The 24,509-nt window shown below is 41.9% G+C and overlaps 1 protein-coding gene across 1 annotated transcript in view; it reads left to right on the plus strand.

Annotated features, from left to right (window-relative positions):
• LOC148430837 (alpha-2-macroglobulin-like protein 1) overlaps positions 1 to 24,509 on the plus strand; it is a 630,872-nt gene that overhangs the window by 63,495 nt on the left and 542,868 nt on the right. The window contains exons 7-11 of the mRNA XM_088466430.1: positions 1,014 to 1,167; positions 5,700 to 5,784; positions 14,984 to 15,119; positions 17,865 to 17,979; positions 23,223 to 23,335. Coding sequence (XP_088322556.1) covers positions 1,014 to 1,167; positions 5,700 to 5,784; positions 14,984 to 15,119; positions 17,865 to 17,979; positions 23,223 to 23,335 — 603 coding nt within the window. The remainder of the gene's footprint in view (positions 1 to 1,013; positions 1,168 to 5,699; positions 5,785 to 14,983; positions 15,120 to 17,864; positions 17,980 to 23,222; positions 23,336 to 24,509) is intronic.

The raw sequence follows: 24,509 nt of genomic DNA on the forward strand, positions 1-24,509 counted from the left end.
TATAGTGATAATAGATCATATCCTGACTCTCCAGCCTCCATGTCTTTCTATCTATTCATAGTGGTAATATATCATACCCTGATTCTCCAGCCTCCATGTCTTTCTATCTATTCATCATGGTAATATATCATACCCTGATTCTCCAGCCTCCATGTCTTTCTATCTATTCTTAGCAGTAATATATCATACCCTGATTCTCCCAGCGTCCATGTTCTTCTGTCTATTCATAGTGGTAATATGTAATTCCCTGATTCACCAGCCTCCATGTCTTTCTATCTATTCATAGTGGTATTATATCATACCCTGATTCTCCAGCCTCCATGTCTTTCTATCTAGTCATAGTGATAATAGATCATATCCTGACTCTCCAGCCTCCATGTCTTTCTATCTATTCATAGTGGTAATATATCATACCCTGATTCTCCAGCCTCCATGTCTTTCTATCTATTCATAGTGGTAATATATCATACCCTGATTCTCCCAGCCTCCATGTCTTTCTATCTAGTCATAATGGTAATATATCATCCCCTGATTCTCCAGCCTCCATGTCTTTCTATCTAGTCATAGTGGTAATATGTCATACCCTAATTCTCCAGCCTCCATGTATTTCTATCTAGTTTGAGTGGTAATATATCATACCCTGATTTTCCAGCCTCCTTGTCTTTCTATCTAGTTATAGTGGTAATATATCATACCCTGATTCTCCAGCCTCCATGTCTTTCCATCTATTCATAGTGGTAATATGTCATACCCTAATTCTCCAGCCTCCATGTATTTCTATCTAGTTAGCGTGGTAATATATCATACCCTGATTTTCCAGCCTCCATGTCTTTCTATCTAGTTATAGTGGTAATATATCATACCCTGATTCTCCAGCCTTCTTGTCTTTCTATCTATTCATAGTGGTAATATATCATAGCCTGATTCTCCAGCCTCTATGTCTTTCTATCTATTTATAGTGGTAATATATCATTCCCTGATTCGCCAGCCTCCAAGTCTTTGTTTATTCATAGGACCCTCAGAAGAACCGTCTGGCACAATGGAAAGATGTCTCTCCAAATAATGGAATTGTAGATCTCCTTTATCAGATGGCTCCTGAGCCACCTCTGGGGACCTACACTATAAAGTGTGGAGGCATTAGTTCAACATTCGATGTAGGGGAATATGGTGAGTGATGAGAAAGCTCCTCAGAGGAAGTTGGTAGGATATATATGTGTCATTAATCAGTAGCAGCTCTTTAAGGACCTGAGGTGGGAGCAAAGTAAAAGGGCCTATCCACTAGGAGACCTGAAAGACTGAACGTCTAGCATTCAGACCTTAAGGTCGCCGAGGTGCGGTGCCCACACTGAATGGTGTTCACTGAACATCATTCAGTGCTGGAGTCCGACCTCCTATCTCTGAACATGCTGAACCTGACGAGCATCGTCAGGTTTACGGGCATGTTCAGTAGATAGTCGGGGTCGGCAAGGACCCAGCGTGCACGCGCATCGTTGGTTTTTGCAGGCTATCCATTACATGACATTGTGAACAATGCGACCAAAACCTCCTTTTACAAATTCTACTCCAGTTACCATTTAGTAAATTTATGTTATACTAAAATAAGGTGAAAAGAGTGTGAAAACACAAAACACACCTTTTCACTTTATTTTTGTAAAAACAATGTTAATAAATAGAGCCCATAGTGGTGTATGTACGATGGAAAGGTAAATTCTTTGTCAATAATTATCACATTCCTAGTTATGTGAGGGATACAGGATTTTGAGCACATGAGAAGGACAGAACCAGGGGCTCACATGGCGGCTTTCTGGCAGCTGAGCCACACACATCACTTCCTACCATCACATCCGGCGGACCTCAATACTGTGTCTACTAACTAAAGCATCACCAAGGCAACCTGGAATACAATGAAGCACTCAGCCCCCATATATAACTATATAACATATGGACACCACTGTACATCATCACTGGGGACAATAGAGACCCATAGAATATATACTAAGATATAAGACTAAGCATCCAATATTCAACTATAGAGAGAATAATATCACATCAGATATATGCACACATGCTCATGTGGGTGCACATCCATAAATGTACCCATGCACATATACAATTACAATACCATACAGAACCACATAACCCAATCACAAACAAAAGAATATATATAAAAATATTCCATATAAAACAATATCTGAAATAGTAAAGAAATAATGATAGAGAGAGTGTATTGATCAAACTAAATTGTATATAAAAAATTCCATTTCACAGGCAATAAATGCCCAAGTGTGCATCCAGCCAATATTTTATATAAGCGAATGTACATGCAAAAAAGCTTTAGCCCATCCATGATTCAGTCACTACCAAAAAACATTGAGTGGATTACATTCACTCAGGCCATGGGGGGTTGCTTTCCAAGCCTAAAAATCCAACTAGCTTCGAGCACCAGCACATCCACGCATCAATTGAAGTACTCAGTCGATTATACGGCATCTCAGAGATGTCAACTGATGCCCCAGTTGTAGAAAATTATTGGCAACTGGTTTATCTGTCATACTAGTCGCTAAGGCTTGTCTTATCGATGTACGATGATTCGCCATTCTTTCACGGAACTTGCAGGTGGTCATACCCACATACGACAGACCACATGGACAAGTTAATAAATATATTACGTGATCCAACTGACAATGCAGCTTGTATTGAATCCGGATGGGACTGCCATTTTGTGGATGCGGAAACTTTATACCCGGGACTATAGAACGACATATGGTGCAACCCGCACATTTGATACAGCCTGGCTTTTGTGTCATAAGCCACGTATGATCATCTGGCACAGGATCTCTATTAGGGTGCATCAATACAATATTTGTTTAAAATTCCTACCTCATCTATAGGCCATTATTGGTGGATCTCAACATGATAAGCCCAAGCTCTGGTCAGTGCCAATGATAGGCCAATGTCTCTTAATCGATTGGGCCACCTTTGTGGACACTTTGTCATATTGGGTGACAAAAAACATTCAATCTCTGGCTTTGTTTGTTTTTACAGCCACCTTCTTACGTGCTCTGGTGAGGTACCTTTAGATTGTTTTACGCTTATAACCCCTATCATGGAAATGATCAAACATCTCCCTCAACTGATATTCCGCCATATCAGGATCTGTGTTATTATGTATAATTCTCATAGACTGAGATATCGGGAGGCTAGCCTTGAGGCTGGGTGGATGACTACTGGTCGCATACACAATGGTGTTCCGATCTGTATCATTTCTGTAAAGCACCGTGCTGAGCTTGGTGCCAATGTGGGTGATGGTAACATCCAAAAAGTTAACAGAATATCGACTACAGTGGCCAGTCAGCCGTACTGTACTGTCGACTTGATTCAACTCGTTCAACATAAAATTAAAATCCTCCTTGGTGCCCTTCCAAATAAAAAAAATGTCATCAATGAATCTATTTAAATAAATGATATCACCACCAAACCTACTGTAGGCATGATGTGCTCAGTTTCATTTTCATGCATGAAGATAGTAGCATATATTGGTGCCACAACAGAGCCCATTGCAGTGCCTGCTGCTTGTATTTAATAACTATCTTCATACATGAAATGGTTATGCACCAAGATTAGTTCAAGAAGTTCTAATATTGATTCAACAGGCGGATCATTAGTGACTTTCTTGGTCAACAATGACCTCTCTTTAGGGGTATAATAGTGTACAAAGAAGATACATCAAGTTTTGCTAAAAAACATTCACCCTGTAAATCCATTAAAGAACTAATTGTATCCAAAAGTCTCCTGTATCCCTCATATAACTAGGGCATGTTACAGTGTGTGTTACAGGGAATGTTACAGGGTTTGTTACAGGGAATGTTACAGCGCATGTTACAGGGCATGTTACAGGGAGTATCCGGTTTTTAGATCTACAGTAAAAAGGTAGACAATGTTTAGGTAGACAGTACAAAGTAAGGGGCATACACACTAGATGATTCGCTCCATGAACAACATCATTTAATGTGTCCCAGCAGGGGTGTGCTCAATGTCATTAACGATATTGAGCACACACACTGCACGGTGTCAAGAATGATATCGTTCAGTGCTGGGCACCCTCCCTAATCCCCGAACATGTAACAACCTGACAATATCATCAGATTGGCCTGCATGTTTGGGCGATGAATGACAAAGACCAACGATCTGTGGGAGAGTGCATCATTGGTCGTTATCGTTCATCATTTTTGCATACACACTGGCCAATATAGTGAATGACTGAACGATAATGATATCATTATCATTCAGTCATTTAAAATATCACCCAGTGTGTACGTGGCTTTAAGCCGCGTATTCACTTGCCGATTAAACAGAGCGATTGAATGATAACGACATTGTTATCATTCAGTCGCTCGTTAATCATGCACAAATTGGGCATGAAAATGTCGGAAACAACCAGCGATGCGTGCTCCTGCTAGTCATATCCCACATCAATCATCGCCTGAACATGCCAGTCAATCTGCCAATAACGACAGATTTGCAATGTTCAGGGATGAGGGAGGGTGCCTACACTGTGCGACATATCGTTCAGTGTAGGCACTACATGGGATGAGGAATGACTGTACAATTATGATGTCGTAATCGTACTGTCTTTTCTCAGTCACTTAGTGGGTCTGAAGGTCAACACAACAATGGAGGGTACACATGGTGAGACCATCAGACTATCAGATAACGATAATGATCATTATCTGATCATCCAGCATGTGCTGGATCGGACATCCAGCACAAGCAACAACCCCCCAACTACTATAACGGTCCCTACAGTAAACAGGCTGTCGACCATGTAGGCCTGCATGCATGGGCAATGGTCGATATCTAAATTGTTCATTCATGCCCAGGTATCGGCCATCATTTGGTCGTTGAAATGGGTAATATTCCGGTCGATATAAATGATCGAACGATAAACAAATATCTGATGGTGTGTACGCACAATAAAGATCAGCTAGTAAGAAGGTTGAAAGGGACATAAGGTCGAAGGTGTCATTAGGTCAAAACACAAATGGACGACACAAAAATGGTCGACACAATTTTTTTAGGGTTAGGCACTTACTCCGATGGTTAGGGTTAGAGTTAGGCACTTACTCTGACGGTTAGGGTTTGGCACTTACCCCGATGGTTAGGGATAGGCACCAGGAGGGAGGGTTAGGCAATTACCCGAGGGTTAGGTTTAGGCACTAGAAGGGAAAATAATGTGTCAACCATTTCTGTGTTGACCTAATGACCCTATCAACCTACTGTCCCTGTTGACCTTCTTACTAGTTGACCTTCAGTGTGTTGACCTTCAGACCCTGTCGACCTAATGCCTGTCTAACTTGTATTGTCTACCTTTTTATTGTAGACCAAGTGATCCACACCCGTTATGGGAATGTTACAGGGTGTGTTAAATATACCATCTCCTCTTGCTATAATTTGTACTTGTTCAACAGCTTTAATAGTTTTATACATAGGAAGTTGTACCATATTCAAATTTTGTTTCCTTTTCAGACTCTCCATACTGTACGATCTTCTCACAGTGACTGGTTTCCATAGTCATCTTTTGCTATTTTGATTTGTAAATCAATATTATACTTTGTATAATAGCTTTAAATTGTTTTACACTAATGCCGTAGAGTGACTGACATTTACCACCCGCTGTATCCTTCCTCTCTCTTACCCAGTGCTCCCAAAGTATGAAGTGATGATAGATGGCCCAGCACAGATGTCAGTATTGGATGACACTGTCTCCATGTCGGTGTTTGGCAAGTGAGTCCTCTCATTACTCCAGTCTCTATACTATCAGAGGGGGAGAGGAAAATGTCATATTTGTCTGATATTATCATATAGGAAATCATGTATACAGATGGAGCATGATGACTTTATTACAAAGTAGGAAAGACAAATTGGGAACTTGCCCAGGGCCCTCTTGGAATGACGGCCACCATTATACTTCTTCAGCAGGAGAGATTCTAGAAGACATTAAATGTGACCAGAACAAATGAATACCAATGACTAGTTTGCAGAAAGTTAGTCGCCAATTCTTTTAAAAGTTTACAGGGTCCTCACTAACTAACAGTTACCCCTTATCACACCTTCATTCCAATTACAGATTTAGGCCCGTATTCAATTAGGAGCAGAAAGTCCCGGACTTTTCGCATTCTGTAATTTTTTCGCCATCATCGTTGGTTTTGCATGTGGAAAAGTATCGCGCTCGTCCCAGCTTATCCCCATATTCAATTACAAATCGGCGAAAACGGACCGGCGAATTCGAAACCAGGGTAAAGTTCCGTCAGATATGGGGAAATCAGCCTGACACCCCCCAAAAGATGCATTGACATTGGGGATCGCAATAGATACCCCCGAGTAGGCCTGCTGAAGGTATTTGGGGTACTTAAATATACTTAATAGCTGGTAATTACCGTCTTTACATAAGTGGTGAAGAATGGCATTTAGATTTATTTTTTCTGCAAAATAACTAATTTGGGGTACATGAAAATGGGTGCAAGCATATTTTGAAGTTGTTAAAGTGAAGATTTAAAAATCGACCTGCCACTAGCACATGCAATCTTGAAAACACCTGGGCCATACTTGGAGACACCCTCGAGTCTATTTCGCTGGTTTTTAAGTTTGTCCCTCAACTTTGTTTTTTTTCGACCCAAAACAAAAGTATTTTTTTGGGTGTTCTTAAGTCTTTTTTAAACTTTTTTTGACACAGTTTACCTTTGGGGGACTGTCCCAAGGGTGCTGGGTGGTTCCCGCAAGTTTTTTCCGCCTGGATTCATAGGCAAATCTTTTTTGCCTATTCTAATGCATTGACTTTCCGCACCGGTGAAAAATCTTTGGAAATTGAATAGGGGGATAAGTTTTCGCCTGGCGAAATTACGTCACTGGCGAAAGTTTTTCTGCAGAAACTGACTTTTCCTAATTGATTATGGCCCTTAAGGTGCCAACACAAGTGGCGATTTTTTACATGATTTGCCCGATTCCGACGAATCGTGAGGAAAAATCGTGTAAAAAATGCCCAAATCATGAGTTTCCACTCACGATCACAATGCCGATGTGCGTCCTTGCTGGTCGTACATCGCATCTTCAGATCTGCCATGCTGTAGGGCAGATTTGCCAATCTGGGACACAATGTGGTGCTGATCATGAGTACTTTTTAACTCACGATGTATCGCATCATTCATCGTACGTCGCGTAACTTGACTGGCCGATCCCTGTACATGCCCAATTGCCATCTTGTGCAGCATCATGGTTTGAAGAAGAAAGGACGCAATTTGAGAGCCCGCACACCCAAGTCTGGACTTTATTTTTTTGGTGAGTATATTGGTGCTGCATTGATGCACTAGCACTGCCCACTAGTGTGAGCCACCCACTGTCCCCCTATAAATGCATGACCCAGTCACACACGCTTACATGAGGTGTGCGATGGCTGGGTCATGCATTATACACCCTGCCCCCCAATGTGGGCCACCCACCTACCCACCAATGTCACGGCCCATCTATTAAATACCTAGAAAATATGAAAACACCACAAACATATTAAAAAATTATAAACAAACATATTACAACACCATAAACAAATATATTGCAACACCATAAACAAAAATATCACAACACCATAAACAAATATATCACAACACCATAAACAAATATAATAACATCCTGTAAAAAAACTATTTAAAATACCATAGCAAACATATTACAGTCCTGTAAAAAAACTATTTAAAATACTATAGAAAACATATTACAATCCTGTAAAATAAACAAATGAAAATACCATAGCAAACATAATAAAACCCTGAAAATAAACATATTAAAACAACATAACAAACATAATAAAACCCTGTTAAACATATTAAAACAACATAGCAAACATAATAATACCCTGTTAAACATATTAAATGTACCTAAAACTTAAAAAATAAACATTAAAAATAAAAAAACTATTTACAATTATTGCTAAAACTGTATATGTCCATATTTTTCTCCTTCCTAGCGATGTCTATGTATAGCGAACAAGAATTTGTCACTGAATTCCTGGAGATCCTACAGTCCAAAGAATGTCTGTGGCGGATAAGCTGTAGACAATACAACAATAAGGGCTTAATTCAGAGGCGGCCGTACGGTCTGCGACCGCACGGCTGCCTCGATGTTTGTCCAGTGCGCATGCGCACGAGGGAGCCGTCTCCCTCGTGCGCATGCGTGAGACCCGCTACGACCGACAGCGCCGGTCGTAGCAGGTCTCTTTCCAAAGGGGGCGAGCTGTTGATGTTGATTGACAGCTCGCCCCGTTTGGAAGGCGGGCCGGGGGGGTGGCAGCCCAAATGGGAACGCCTACCGTTTGAGGGAGGCCCCACTGACATCACTAGTGATGTCAGAGGAGAGCTTTCAGCTCTGACAGAGCCAGAAGCTCTCCGGGGCTTACGACAAGAGAGACCCTACCCTAGGGTCTCATCGTAAGCCCCGATGGTCGCGATGGTCTATGACCATCGCGACCATCACCCGAGCGGTGTTAACCCACAGCCTAACGACCGTTTGCATCCTCCGACCGCCTCTGAATGAGGGCCTAAGTCCCAAAAATTGGCAGCGTTGGAGGAGTTGCAGAAGTACAACAAAAAATTTGTTTTTCAGATGCTACCCTCAAAACAATCCGTCAGAAAATCCAAAATTTGAGGACGGTGTACGTGAAGGAACGTAAGAAAGTGAACGATTCCAAGTGCTCCAGAGCAGGCACCGACAACTTCTATAATCCCACGCTGTGGTACTACAACATGATGACCTTCATCAGTGATCAGGATCCACAACGCCAGTCTGTAACCTTCATGGCCGAGCAAGAGGGAGAAGAGGAGGCGGCAGAAGTGAGTGGACCGTCTGAGGAGATTTTGGTAAGTAGAGACACAGTTCATACACCAAAACCTTTTTTTTTTTTTTAAGCAAAACATTTTAGAATAATCCCAAATGTCCACTTTAGTCAGTTATCTCAGACAGTCCTCCTGCCATGGCACTGCACCTGGTCCGTTGAAATAGGCCATATACTCCTCCCTCCCTTCTTTGGTATGTGCGGTCGATGTTGTTTGAATTGTATCTTCAGGACTAGCTGTGACTGGTCCCTGTTGTGTTGTTTTTCTTCACAAAAAGTTATGCAGCACACAGCAGGCCATTACGACCCAGTCTATCTTGTCCACACGTAGGTTTATGGTGAAGTGGAAAATCTGGAACCGGTTACTCAGTATTCCAAACGCATTTTGTACAATGCGCCATGCCCAGGATAGACGATATTTGTAGATCCTCTTTTCTCTGGTCAGGCCCCTCTGTGCAAATGGCTTCATCACATGTTCATGTAAAGCAAAAGCCTTGTCTGCGACGAAAAATGTAATTTAGGCTGTGCTTTGTCTCCAGTGACGGCAAGTTGAGGGTTTTGTTGGTGAGTCTCTGGTAGAATGCCGTCTGTTTGAAGGACCCACCATCTGAAGCACAGTCATCCTTGCCAACATCCACAAACAAAAGTTCATAGTTAGCATTCACCACTGCCATGAGAACGATACTGAAGAAGCCTTTATAGTTATAGTAATATGATCCGGTGTTGGCAGGTGGGTTAATGCATATATGTTTTCCAACGATGGTTCCTCCGCAGTTAGGGAAAATCCAACATTGTCAAACTCTTCAGCGATGCTCTTCCACTCATCCACGGTGTTTGGAAACTAGAAGAATTGTAAAAAATGGGTTAAAACATGACATATATTTGTTCTCCATTTTTTTACCATATAGACTTCCACCCAAGAGCCAGATTTGTCCTCTACTCCGACCATCAGTCTGATTGGGGAAAGCAAGGTGGATACCTTATCCCCATGCCCACCGACCATTCAACCCCCCCCCAACATCTTCCGCACCTCCCCAAAGAAAAAAAAAAGGCAGGGGAGAAACCAGCAGCAATACACTGAGCCGGAGGACATATTCCTGCAGCAGGCGGAACGAATCCTCCAAAAACAACCTGATAACATAGATGACTTCACATCACATATAAATAGCCCTATGCGCAAAATGAATGGGCAAACACAGAGGGAGTTCCAGAGGCTGCTCTATGAGCTCCTGATTAGGCCTCTTAATTGTAATCTGCATGGTTCAACATATATAGCAGACCCTCTTATGTAGTCACCTGCCCCAACCGCCTCAGTGAGGCCCCCCAGCCCAGTTGGAGACTATTTCCCCATGCAGTATCCCATCCACAAGCCATGCTATTTACACTGCTCTGCTGGAGGCAGACGATGATTTGCCCCATAATTCGTAATGTATTTTTTTGTATTATTGTTGCCTGTACTATCACCAAATTTTATCACTCCCAATAGGTACTGTATGCTATACGGTGGTTAAGACGCTGATTGGACAAGGTCACTACACACATGGCGCAAGTACAGATTGATGGAAGCCGGGGCCACAATCTGTACCTGTGCCATGTATGTATTGGCCTGTTCAATCTGGCATCTGACCCACCGTATAGCATACAGCAGCCTAGCTATTGGGAGTGATAACATTTGGTGATAATGCTGTTTTCCACAGTTTATATGCATACTTAAAAATGTATATTTAAATAAAAAATAAAAAATGGAGGTATTACTGTGCAGTGTTGATGGCACAGTGTTGTTAATGCAGCCTTATTGGCTGACACTACTGTTATATAAAGAGTTTAAAACATATATATGTATAAAAACTTTTTCTTTCACAAGAAACAAATGTGTAGTGTGTTTTTTTTTTCTTACCTTGCAATACTGGTACTGCAGCACTTTAACAATAGCCTTGCAGGTCTCCGGGATAAAGACTCCCAAGGACTGAGAGATGAGGGTCCCAAACTTCATTCTTTCAAATGAAAACTTTCTTAATTCTGGTTTTTAATCTTAGGGCCATATCCAATTACCCGCGGGACCTCTCCCGCGAGTAATTGGGACTTGATAGTCCCGCGGCGCGGGGTTAAGCTATTCAATAAAATAGCTTTTTCCCCGCGCCGTTAATTCCTATGTCGCACGCGGGAACACACTGTTTCCGCGAGCAACGCGGAAACAGTGTGTTATAGCATCTAGCACGAGGCCGATTAGGACGGCTACACGCATATTTTACCTCGCACCTACATGAGGTGCGAGGTAAAGGCCGACAGCGGGGACTAGCGCGCGGGGTCTCGGGGACACCCGCGCGTGCAATCCCCGCTAATTGAATTACGTCAAGCGCGATAATTAATTGAATATGCCCCCTAGTTTCATTCCTTACTGACCCTGTTTTACATTTCCCTTGTACTTGAGCAATTAGAGGTTATCAGGCAAAGAAATTTCTATGGATTAGGCCATTTCCACTTTACAGTAGAGCTATCCATCATGGCATGTCCACCAATGGTCACTGATTTCTAAACATCATCTGGAAACCATAGATGGTTGAACCATTGATGACTGGTTAATGCACAAGTAGCGGCCATGCAATCTCCTTTTTGCAGCATTTTACCTCCCTCATATATAGTAAAACCATTAAAAATTGGCCATGAACCATAGATGACCATCCCTACTGTAATGTGAAGACCCTAAATCTGCCCAAAGGACTATACAAGAACAGTTCTTACTGAAGGACTATACAAGAACAGTTCTTACTGAAGGATTATACAAGAACAGTGCTTACTGAAGGACTATACAAGAACAGTTCTTACTGAAGGACTATACAAGAACAGTTCTTACTGAAGGACTATACAAGAACAGTTCTTACTGAAGGATTATACAAGAACAGTGCTTACTGAAGGACTATACAAGAACAGTTCTTACTGAAGGACTATACAAGAACAGTTCTTACTGAAGGACTATACAAGAACAGTTCTTACTGAAGGACTATACAAGAACAGTTCTTACTGAAGGACTATACAAGGACTATACAAGAACAGTTCTTAATGAAGGACTATACAAGAACAGTTCTTACTGAAGGACTATACAAGAACAGTTTTTACTGAACTACTATACAAAAACACTTCTTACTGAAGGACTATACAAGAACAGTTCTTAATGAAGGACTATACAAGAACAGTTCTTACTGAAGGACTATACAAGAACAGTTCTTACTGAAGGACTATACAAGAACAGTTCTTACTGAAGGACTATACAAGGACTATACAAGAACAGTTCTTAATGAAGGACTATACAAGAACAGTTCTTACTGAAGGACTATACAAGAACAGTTTTTACTGAACTACTATACAAAAACACTTCTTACTGAAGGACTATACAAGAACAGTTCTTAATGAAGGACTATACAAGAACAGTTCTTACTTAAGGACTATACAAGAACACTTCTTACTGAAGGACTTTGGCTAATCTCTGCCTTGTGAACAATTTTATCTCATAATTATTTCTTCACTGACAATGTGAGATGGTTTTGGTGACAGAAACTGCTTGAATATTCAATTAGAACTGAGAAGTACTTTAACTAAGTACTGAAGATATTGAAAATCATCGGTTAGCTGTCACAGAAGGCATGTGTGTACCACCCGTACAAGTCCCACATCTGACGAAGAAATGCTGCACATGCCTATTACAGAGGGACTGTGCCCCTGGAGCTGCAGCTTTCGTCCCATCCACCCTCTGCACTGACAGATAGATGCCCCCTCCCTCACTACTCGGGGGCTTATTCTGGGACAACATTATGGCAACATATTCAGGGGGAGATGTATGAAGCCTTGGAGAGAGATACAGTGGAGAAGTTGCCACAAGCACCAATCAGCGTCTACGTGTCACTTATCTAGAACACTCTATGAAATGCCAGTTAGAAGCTGATTGGTTGCATTTAGCAACTTCTCCAGCATAAGTCTCTCCTAGGGGTATATTTACTAAAGGTCGATTTTAATCGACTTACAATCAATAAAAAAAATTGATCAACATCGATGTTGTCTTTCTGGGGCTAAATCACATTTACAAATACTTAAAATAAAAATAGTCTGTTAGTAAATGTGTGATTTAGCCCTAGAATCACGTTGATGTTGATCTACTGCACAGGTTCTCAAACTCGGTCCTCGGGACCCCACATGGTGCATGTTTTGCAGGTCTCACAGAATTACAGGTGAAATAATTAGCTACATCTGTGGATCTTTTAAAATGTGTCAGTGAGTAATGATTACACCTGTGCACCTGCCAGGAGACCTGCAAAACATGACCTGTGTGGGTTCCTGAGGACCGAGTTTGAGAACCACTGATCTACTGTATTTTGACTGATTTTAAATCAATCAAAATCGACCTTTAGTAAATATACCCCATCGTCTTTCTAAGCATGACTGGGATTAGCGTGCAAAGCTAATAAATGTGATGTGAACTCATCTCCACAATGATTATCACTGCAGCACATTCAGGTTAGACGTTTGTGCTCTATTGCATCTATAATGTGGTGTTTCTGAGGCACTGTACATCTATAATGTGGTGCATCTGAGGCACTGTACATCTATAATGTGGTGTATCTGAGGCACTGTACATCTATAATGTGGTGTATCTGAGGCACTGTACATCTATAATGTGGTGTATCTGAGGCACTGTACATCTATAATGTGGTGTATCTGAGGCACTGTACATCTATAATGTGGTGTATCTGAGGCACTGTACATCTATAATGTGGTGTATCTGAGGCACTGTACATCTATAATGTGGTGTATCTGAGGCACTGTACATCTATAATGTGGTGTATCTGAGGCACTGTACATCTATAATGTGGTGCATCTGAGGCACTGTACATCTATAATGTGGTGCATCTGAGGCATTGTACATCTATAATGTGGTGTATCTGAGGTACTGTACATCTATAATGTGGTGTGTCTGAGGCACTGTACATCTATAATGTGGTGCGTCTGAGGCACTGTACATCTATAATGTGGTGTACCTGAGGCACTGTACATCTATAATGTGGTGTACCTGAGGCACTGTACATCTATAATGTGGTGTATCTGAGGCACTGTACATCTATAATGTGGTGTATCTGAGGCACTGTACATCTATAATGTGGTGTATCTGAGGCACTGTACATCTATAATGTGGTGTGTCTGAGGCACTGTACATCTATAATGTGGTGTACCTGAGGCACTGTACATCTATAATGTGGTGTACCTGAGGCACTGTACATCTATAATGTGGTGTACCTGAGGCACTGTGCATGTGTTTTATTCTAGCAAATTCCGTTATTACTACCAATCAGAATCAGGTGTTTGGCTGAAATCTAGGCTACGGTTAATGTATAATTTCCACAGTAATGTTTAATTAATTATTCTAGAATAATGTTTCAACTTAGATTAAGGGATGTGAATTAAGTTTTCAGTTAGGGGTGAAGTTTAATAACTAATACGGCATTACTAATATTATTTAGCTGGGGGTCAACGTTCTAGCCTGGGGTCAGCGTTCCTCTTGTACCATGGGGATTGGTTCCCTAATGTTTGTACAAGGTCAGAAACATTCACGATTCTTTTCAGACCAGTCTCTTGCCTCCGCTATGTCTGATTAGGGGCATTGACACCATTAATGTATGAATCAGACAAGTAATAACAGCAAGGGGAGTGTTGCTGGACCATTACAGACTCAGGGGGACCCATTGGATTAGGAGGAATTGTTAGACCCTGGCTAAGTAATGTTCAGTTTTATTGTTTAACTTGATGTTCTTCCCCCCAGACCAATTATCCCTTACATTGTGCAGATTACCGAATGGGAAATGTAGCAATATATAATAAATATTTGTATACATGGGCATAACTACCATAGGAGCAAGGGGTGCAGCTGCTATTGGGTCCAGGACTGAGGGGGGCCCATCTTCCTTGTCAGAGTTACATAGTTACATAGGGACCCTTACAGATTTTTGCTATGGGGCCTTCAAATACCTAGTTACGCCCCTGTTTGTACACGGTACAGGGTTATGAGATGACAATGAGCAGAGCTCCTGTTTTACACATCATCTTATGTGACAGATACACATACGGAGAATCCGTCCCAGGAAAAGTGACGCTTAAAATCTGCCAGAAAAAGAGATGGCGCCACTGGTACTGGCGAGGATGGAGTGAAGAAAGGATGGAAGAAATTCTGTGCCACAGTGAGACCGCCAAGGTGAGGATGTGTGTAGAGGAGACGGAGAGGATGGGCACTGACAAACTAGAGTGTTAAAAGGGGGCATTTCATTACAATATAGATGATCTTAGACATATTATCCAGAATGAAAATAGCAGCAAAAATTCAACATTAAATACTATAGCGGAAAAATAACTATTATAATTCAGGTAAATGTCATTTCCCAGATGTCCCTCCTGCTATTGTACATGTATCTCTCTGACCCCATCAGCAGTAAGAAATAGGCATTAGGGAGACTCTCTTTGTCATGTGGCGAAGGAAGAAGAAGTAAGAACATTACCCACTAGGGGTATTTAATGGTTTGTGGTTAGGAGAATAAAGGAACCACTCTTTTTAGAGATGGCCCAGAGTCATTGGAGCACCTTTCAATGTTTTGTGGGCTTTTTGTACTAGTCACACATGAATGTTGTATATTGTATGCAAAACCAAAGTAAATGAACTAAGGATATAATGTATAATAACATCGGGGAAAGTTCAAATAACACAGTGGTGTCTTTATTAAACATAAAATGTATTAAAAACATTGCACTAATATAAAATCACAAAAATAAATAAAAATTTTATAAATAATATCTTATCAATATGATAATAATCAGAAGGATATCAAAGTGAGGAATAATAACTAAAACTGCTCCTGCAAATAGTTATAAACCAATATAAGTGGTAATATTAATTTACGGTGGTACCTCCAAAATATAACAAAATAACAGCATCTCTACATCAAAGTGTTTCTCAAAGTGCTGGAGTACGAAAAAAAGGAAATATGATCCCGTAAAAAGTTCAATTCAGAAAGCTATGTGTCTCTAAAGCCTGGTACACACTGTGATGACGCTGTGATGAAAGCTCTTAAATATGGATTGCCCATCCACACTGGAAAGAGTTTGTGAATGACGGAACGATCACTGGGTCTGATTCAGACCCGGTGCCAAGCGCTGTGTGCTCGCAACTGGGTCAATGGTGGGCCAGTGCGCATGCGCACGAAGGAGCCGTCTCCGTTGTGTGCATGCGCGAGACCTGGATAGTGACGGGAAAGCCGTCGCTCCGTGTCTCGCACAAAAGGGGGCGTGCTGTTGATGTTGAGTGACAGAACACCCCCTTTGGTGGGCGGGCCGGGGGGTGGCTGCCCAGACGGAGGCATTCCCATGTGAACGCCTCCGTTTGGGGACGGCCCCACTGACATCACTAGTGATATCAGTGGGAGAGATTTTGGCTCTGTGAGAGCCGAAATCTCTCTGGGGCTTGCGGCAATGAGACCCTACCACAAGGGTCTCATCGCAAGCCCGGTAGTCGCGATGGTCACCCACAGCTATGCGAGCGGCCAGGAGGCCGTTTTAAAAAACAAAAAGGCCGGCCCTGATTCAGAGCAAGCGCTCTTTCAGAGCATCCAGCTCTGAATCAGGGCCACTGTTCAGTGCTTTATTAACTTACTACAGTTTACTAACATTATCTCTTGGTTTGATGTGCAGCACATCAAAATCTAGCGACTGTTGCTAGTGACTGCGTGAGCGTGCAATCGCTCGTGCACACTGAGCGATGTAGGCAATTTGTAGCTACAAAACGGAAAATCAGCCCGACGTCACTCTAGTGTGTATCCAGCTTTAGAGGTATAGACCTGTGAGCTTGTATGGGCAGCTATAAAGAGTGTCCTGCCCACATGTCTGCAGCGATATGTGAACATGGATCCAAAGGAAAGAGACTAGAAGTAAATATGGAACAACTTGTTCAATCCCTGATATAGTAAGCACTGTCTTAATCGTTCACTGCATTAAATAAAACAGATCCGGACAAAGATCTGAAAAAATACACTGACTGACGCATTTCATCAAGTGATTTTAAGAAGGAACGATGACCATAACATGTCAGATTCATGCTCTAAAACCCAGCAGTTGATTCATAGCACAGCATTATAAACAACATTATACAAGAGTCATTTTGCTTTGGGAGAGGCTTAGTGGCAACATGTGAGCTAAAACCAACAGAAAAAACATGTAAACATGAAGTTTTTTGTTGAATGCCTAATATGTACAAACTCACTTGGTTAAATTGAATGCATCATGTAAATACAGACAATGGGCTGTCATTTTCTGCACTGAATCAGTGTCACTAGGAAGCGGGGACCACACTGAGGCATCAGGCACTTTGTCACTGGCTTACAGTAACTTGTCAGTTGAAATATTGGTTCAAGCCACAAAACTTCTGCCATAGTCCATGTAGATGACAGGAATGTTTTACACCACACGCCGGCTGCTTTTTATTGTATTGGAAGGCGGAAATTGAGCAATAAGCATTTCTGAAAGATACCACTACAAAGGAAGACAAAGTCAGCACCCTGCACAGGAGCATTTCCTCATGTTCCCCCAGATAGAGAGCACTGGTGCATGCACAGTGCCGGAGTCCCTGCAGTCTTCTGTGCACGTGTCATTTTTCTTGAGTGTCCCCCAAATATATGGTGCTGACACAATATTTGTGAAGAAATCACTCGAAAAATGGCGCCATTCTCAGAATGATCAGATTTGTTTGGGGGTGAAGGGTGTGTGGTTTGGGTCCCCCATGACCCATGGGCCCGTGTGCACTCCACAAGACTAAATAAAATGATTTCTATTGTTAGACTAATTTAAAAACAAACAGGGTCTATGCTATGATAACAGAGAAATTAGTAATGCAGGAGCCTATAAGCCTATAAGCCTATAAGTGTAATTTTGGTATTTTCCCTCCTCTCCATAGACGGACCGGTCTGGTAAGCTGCAAACAGTGGTGAGTCTAGCTCACTTTAAAGTGCGTGATTTTGACTACTCCCGGCAACTAGAGGTGGAGGCAACGCTGGAAGAGGAAGGGACAGGTAACAGTATAAGTAGGACAGGTAACAGTACAAGTAGGACAGGTAACATAAGTAGGGCAGGTAACAGTATAAGTAGGACAGATAACAGTACAAATAGGACAGGTAACAGTATAAGTAGGACAGGTAACAGTATAAGTAGTACAGGTAGCAGTACAAATAGGACAGGTAGCAGTACAAGTAGGACAGGTAACAATATAAGTAGGACAGGTAACAGTATAAGTAGGACAAATAACAGTACAAATAGGACAGGTAACAGTATAGGTAGGACAGGTAACAGTACAAGTCGGACAGGTAACAGTACAAATAGGACAGGTAACAGTATAGGTAGGACAGGCAACAGTATAAGTAGGACAGGTAACAGTATAAGTAGTACAGGTGGACAGGTAACAGTACAAGTAGGACGGGTAACATAAGTAGGACAGGTAACATAAGTAGGACAGGTAACAGTATAAGTAGGACAGATAACAGTACAAATAGGACAGGTAACAGTACAAGAAGGACAGGTAACAGTACAAGTAGGACAGGTAACAGTATAGGTAGGACAGGTAACAGTGTAAGTAGGACAGGTAACAGTACAAGTAGGACAGGTAACAGTACAAGTAGGACAGGTAACAGTATAGGTAGGACAGGTAACAGTATAGGTAGGACAGGTAATTGTATATTTAGGACAGGTAACAGTACAAATAGGACAGGTAATATTATATGTAGGACAGGTAACAGTATAGGTAGGACAGGTAACAGTATAAGTAGGACAAGTAATATGATAAGTAGGACAGGTAACAGTATAAGTAGGACAGGTAGCAGTATAGGTAGGACAGGTAACATAAGTAGGACAGGTAACAGTATAAGTAGGACAGGTAACATAAGTTGGACAGGTAACATAAGTAGGACAGGTAACAGTATAAGTAGGACAGATAACAGTACAAATAGGACAGGTAACAGTATAGGTAGGACAGGTAACAGTATAAGTAGGACAGGTAACAGTACAAGTAGGACAGGTAACAACATAAGTAGGACAGGTAACATAAGTAGGACAGGTAAGAGTATAAGTAGGACAGATAACAGTACAAATAGGGCAGGTAACAGTATAGGTAGGACAGGTAACAGTATAAGTAGGACAGGTAACAGTATAAGTAGGACAGGTAGCAGTACAAATAGGACAGGTAGCAGTACAAGTAGGACAGGTATCATAAGTAGGACAGGTAACAGTATAAGTAGGACAGATAACAGTACAAATAGGACAGGTAACAGTATAGGTAGGACAGGTAACAGTACAAGTAGGACAGGTAACAGTACAGGCAGGACAGGTAACAGTATAAGTAGGACAGGTAGCAGTACAAGTAGGACAGGTAACAGTACAAGTAGGACAGGTAACAGTACAGGTAGGCCAGGTAACAGTACAAGTAGGACAGGTAACAGTACAAGTAGGACAGGTAATAGTATAGGTAGGGCAGGTAACAGTATATGTAGGACAGGTAACAGTATAGGTAGGACAGGTTTCAGTACAAATAGGACAGTTAATAGTATATGTAGGACAGGTAACAGTATAAGGAGGACAGGTAACATAAGTAGGACAGGTAACAGTATAAGTAGGACAGATAACAGTACAAATAGGACAGGTAACAGTATAGGTAGGACAGGTAACAGTATATGTAGGACAGGTAACAGTATAAGTAGGACAGGTAACAGTATAGGTAGGACAGGTAACAATATATGTAGGACAGGTAACATAAGTAGGACAGGTAACAGTATGAGTAGGACAGATAACAGTACAAATAGGACAGGTAACAGTATAGGTAGGACAGGTAACAGTATAAGTAGGACAGGTAACAGTATAAGTAGTACAGGTAGCAGTACAAATAGGACAGGTAACAGTACAAGTAGGACAGGTAGCAGTACAAATAGCAGGTAGCAGTACAACTAGGACAGGTAACATAAGTAGGACAGGTAATAGTATAAGTAGGACAGATAACAGTACAAATAGGACAGGTAACAGTATAGGTAGGACAGGTAACAGTACAAGTAGGACAGGTAACAGTACAAGTAGGACAGGTAACAGTATAGGTAGGACAGGTAACAGTATAAGTATGACAGGTAACAGTATAAGTAGTACAGGTAGCAGTAAAAATAGGACAGGTAACAGTACAAGTAGGACAGGTAACAGTATAGGTAGGACAGGTAACAGTATAAGTAGGACAGGTAACAGTATAAGTAGGACAGGTGGACAGGTAACAGTACAAGTAGGACAGGTAACAGTATAAGTAGGACAGTTAACAGTACAAGTAGGACAGGTAACAGTACAAGTAGGACAGGTAACAGTATAAGTAGGACAGGTAACATAAGTAGGACAGGTAACAGTATAAGTAGGACAGGTGGACAGATAACAGTACAAGTAGGACAGGTAACAGTACAAGTAGAACAGTTAACAGTACAAGTAGGACAGGTAACAGTACAAGTAGGACATGTAACATAAGTAGGACAGGTAACAGTATAAGTAGGACGGATAACAGTACAAATAGGACAGGTAACAGTATAGGTAGGATAGGTAACAGTACAAGTAGGACAGGTAACAGTACAAGTAGGACAGGTAACAGTATAGGTTTGACAGGTAACAGTATAAGTAGGACAGGTAACAGTATAAGTAGTACAGGTAGCAGTAAAAATAGGACAGGTAACAGTACAAGTAGGACAGGTAACAGTATAGGTAGGACAGGTAACAGTATAAGTTGGACAGGTGGACAGGTAACAGTACAAGTAGGACAGTTAACAGTACAAGTAGGACAGTTAACAGTACAAGTAGAACAGGTAACAGTACAAATAGGACAGGTAACAGTACAAGTAGAACAGGTAACAGTACAAGTAGGACAGGTAACAGTACAGGTAGGACAGGTAACAGTACAAGAAGGACAGGTAACAGTACAAGTAGGACAGGTAACAGTACAGGTAGAACAGGTAACAGTATAGGTAGGACAGGTAACAGTACAAGTAGTACAGGTAACAGTACAAGTAGGACAGGTAACAGTACAAGTAGGACAGGTAACAGTACAGGTAGGACAGGTAACAGTATAGGTAGGACAGGTAACAGTACAAATAGGACAGGTAATAGTATATGTAGGACAGGTAACAGTATAGGTAGGACAGGTAACAGTATAAGTAGGACAAGTAATATGATAAGTAGGACAGGTAACAGTATAGGTAGGACAGGTAACAGTATAGGTAGGACAAGTAATATGATAAGTAGGACAGGTAACAGAATATCCAATTTCCTGCTACTGAATTGGTTCTGGCCTGAATAAGAGGACTTGTTTGCCGCCATTGCCAGATGGAAGACATATAAGCTCCAACCTATACTGCCTCAACAATCTCATGGTGCATGCTCTCCCCCTGAGACATGAACTTGCCCTATCTGATAGCATCTTGTTGTGTAGACAAAGGTTCATTATTCCATATGCTCTCCAGAAGAAATTTACAGTTGCACCAAGGACACTCTGACCTTGACTGAATGTAGTGCTCGGAAATCTATTTTATCCACGATACACCAGAACATTTACTCCTGTAACAATGCACCAGCTAAAACAGATGGCTGATACAAAAGAACAAGATGACGTAACAAATGCATGAGTACTGTATGTGGCAAATCACACTATAATAACAATGGCGAGCTGACTGGTTCCACTTCACCATGGCCAAGCTGCCAGGATGCAAACCCCATATGGGTATGAGAAATCAGCTACAGTACATAGAATATGCACCCGACCCAACATCTATGAGGTCCAGCCAACTACACCACTTACAAATGGAACAGATACCACCTGCTAAGTGTTCCTTAGCCAGTTTCTTCAGTATGTATTTCCCACATGAATCCGCAAATAGAGCACACCTTGCCATACCTTCAGATCCCCACAAATTCACTGATCATCTTTGGAACACCACATTAAAGCAGATACCTTCATTAAATGCCACCACCAGATCTGGCAGTGTTTCCAGGTCGTACCAAAGGTTTCTGGACTATTTTACTTCAGCACTGTGGGCCTAATTCAGACCCGCTCGCGAGTGCTGAGCGCTCGCAAGCGGGTCGATGCTGGCCAAGTACGCATGCACACAATGGAGGCGGCTCCGTCGTGCGCATGCGCGAGACCCGAATGACGACGGTCAAGCCGTCATTATGGGTATCGCACCAAAGGGGGCGTGCTGTCGATGGTGAGTGACAGCACGCCCCCTTTGGTGGGCATGCCGGGTGCGTGGCTGGCCAGACGGAGGCGTTCCCATGGGAACGCCTACCATCTGGGGTCGGCCCCACTGACATCACAAGTGATGTCAGTGGGAGTGCTTTTGGCTCTGATAGAGCCAAAAGCACTCCAGGGCTTGCGGCAATGAGACCCTACCGCAAGGGTCTCATCGCAAGCCCGATGTTCGCGATGGTCTTGACCATCGCGACCATCATTTTGGTCGTTCGCTATAGCTGTGGGTGGTCACCCACTGCTGTGCGAGTTGCCAGGACGCCGCTCCTAAATTCAGAGGGACAACCCTGATTCAGAGCGAGCGCTCTGTCAGAGCGTCCAGCTCTGAATCAGGGCCTGTGTACACCTGGGCATGACCTCCTTGCTCATTCTATCCCTGTTACAACCAGGTTATTCCTGTAGTTCCCCCTTTTATCCCAGTGTAATGGCTGGACAGGAAAAATGTAGATGTACGTTCTGTCGGATCTTCTGAGAACTAATGTTAGACTCTGTTTCAGATTCTGGGTTAGTTCTAATACTATATGTAAGTGATGTCTAGTAAAGAATTGTTTGTTCACTTCTAAAATACATAGGTCAAAAATATACTGGTAGGTTAATTGGCTCCCAACAAAAGTTATCCCCATTGTGTATGTGTGTGTACATGTGGTGGGAAATATAGATTGTAAGCTCCACTGGGGCAGGGACTAATGTGAATGATCAAATATTCTCTGTAAAGCACTGCGGAATATGTGTGCGGTATATAAATCACTGATAATAAATAAGTCTTTTATTAGCACCAATTTACAGAAAATTATAAAAATGATCCAAAAAGTGAGATTTTTATTGGCTGAGAAAGTAAACTGACCCATAACAGGCCTGATGAGCCCCAATAAAAGACGTTATTAAATGTTTCCATTGTGACATACGGGTTGGTGTCTTCCTTGTTCCACGTTACGGGTCCCGGGGTGTAAGTTTAAACCCCAGTATGTGAGTAATTACGTTTCTTCTCCTGTCTTCTCACAGAAGTGACGTTTAGCGCTCCAACCAAAACAATAGACATCAAATCAGAGCTCACTAAGCTGTCATTCAAGGACTCAAAGTCTTATTATCAACCAGGGGCTCCATACCGGGGAAAGGTGAGAGCAACGCATAGATACATTTATTATAGATACATGGAAGCTGTGATATTATTTCCTGGCTTGTGTTCACTAGAGACCATCAGACAAATAGAGGAAACTAATACCTAGGAACCTCTAACAGCGTAAAGTTTATCCTTGTCAAAGCTTCACTTTACTCATCCCCCTTTCAGACATAAGCAAAAACACAGAAATTTACCGGGGCACGGTGAGTCAACCCAGGTCCTGCTTATGTCTTAAAGGGTCTGACCCGAGTTCACAGTGACCCTGCACTCGACCATGGTTGTTCACAGGACTTGCAACCTGTGTCAGTGCCTGGGATTACAGTATGTCTAAAAGGCATGAACCGGGTCTTGATGACTCAGGTCATGCGTAAGAGGACTTGATTGGCGGGCACAGTAGCGCTTGGAGATGACATCATCTCCAAGTGTCCTCTGTTAAACGGAAGACCTGGATCACTGTAAGACCACGGTCCGGTGTGAAAGGTGACAACCCGGGAATAACCCGGGTCCATCATCCAGATGAGAAAGGGGGTAAGTACTGAAATCCTGGCTTCAACTCGTGTTCAGTGTCCATGGTGCATGCCAGGTTTATGTCTGAGAGGGGTATAAATGTTACTTTAGCAGCAAAGAATTTCCTATGGAAAAAAAACAAAGAATAGCACTAAATTACAGTATGATTATCATACTTAGGGGCATATTTATCAAGAGATTTTAGGTAGTTTCCATTTTTTTTAAGTATGAGAAGCTTAATTTTTCTGTAGATGACTATATGGGTCTTTCAGCTAATTAATTACCATTAAGTGATTTTTAAATGAACCAATTCTTGGTGTTAATTATAAATTCTGCCAATTTAGCACTATACTTTGTAGTTTTTACAGTACTTTGGGCAAAATTTACTAAGCGGCGGGTTCTAAACCCGACGGTTTAGTGGTGGTTTGGCGGCAGTTTCTAAAAGACACCAAAACCACTGACTAGGAATTTTAGCCCTAGCCCTGTTCTATTCTTTTCTAAAATGTGTTTTGGTGCAGTTTTGGTATTAGTAAATCTGCGGATAGCAGAACCGCCGCCAAACTGCCACCAAACCGCTGGGGTTTAGAACCCGCTGCTTAGAAAAATCTTGCCCTTTGTCTTATGAGTGGTGACGGAAATCTCCCTTGAACCAGCTTATTTTT

The sequence above is a fragment of the Taudactylus pleione genome, unplaced genomic scaffold (assembly GCF_031769625.1).
Source record: "Taudactylus pleione unplaced genomic scaffold, aTauple2 ptg003137l, whole genome shotgun sequence".
Classification (NCBI taxonomy): domain Eukaryota; kingdom Metazoa; phylum Chordata; class Amphibia; order Anura; family Myobatrachidae; genus Taudactylus; species Taudactylus pleione.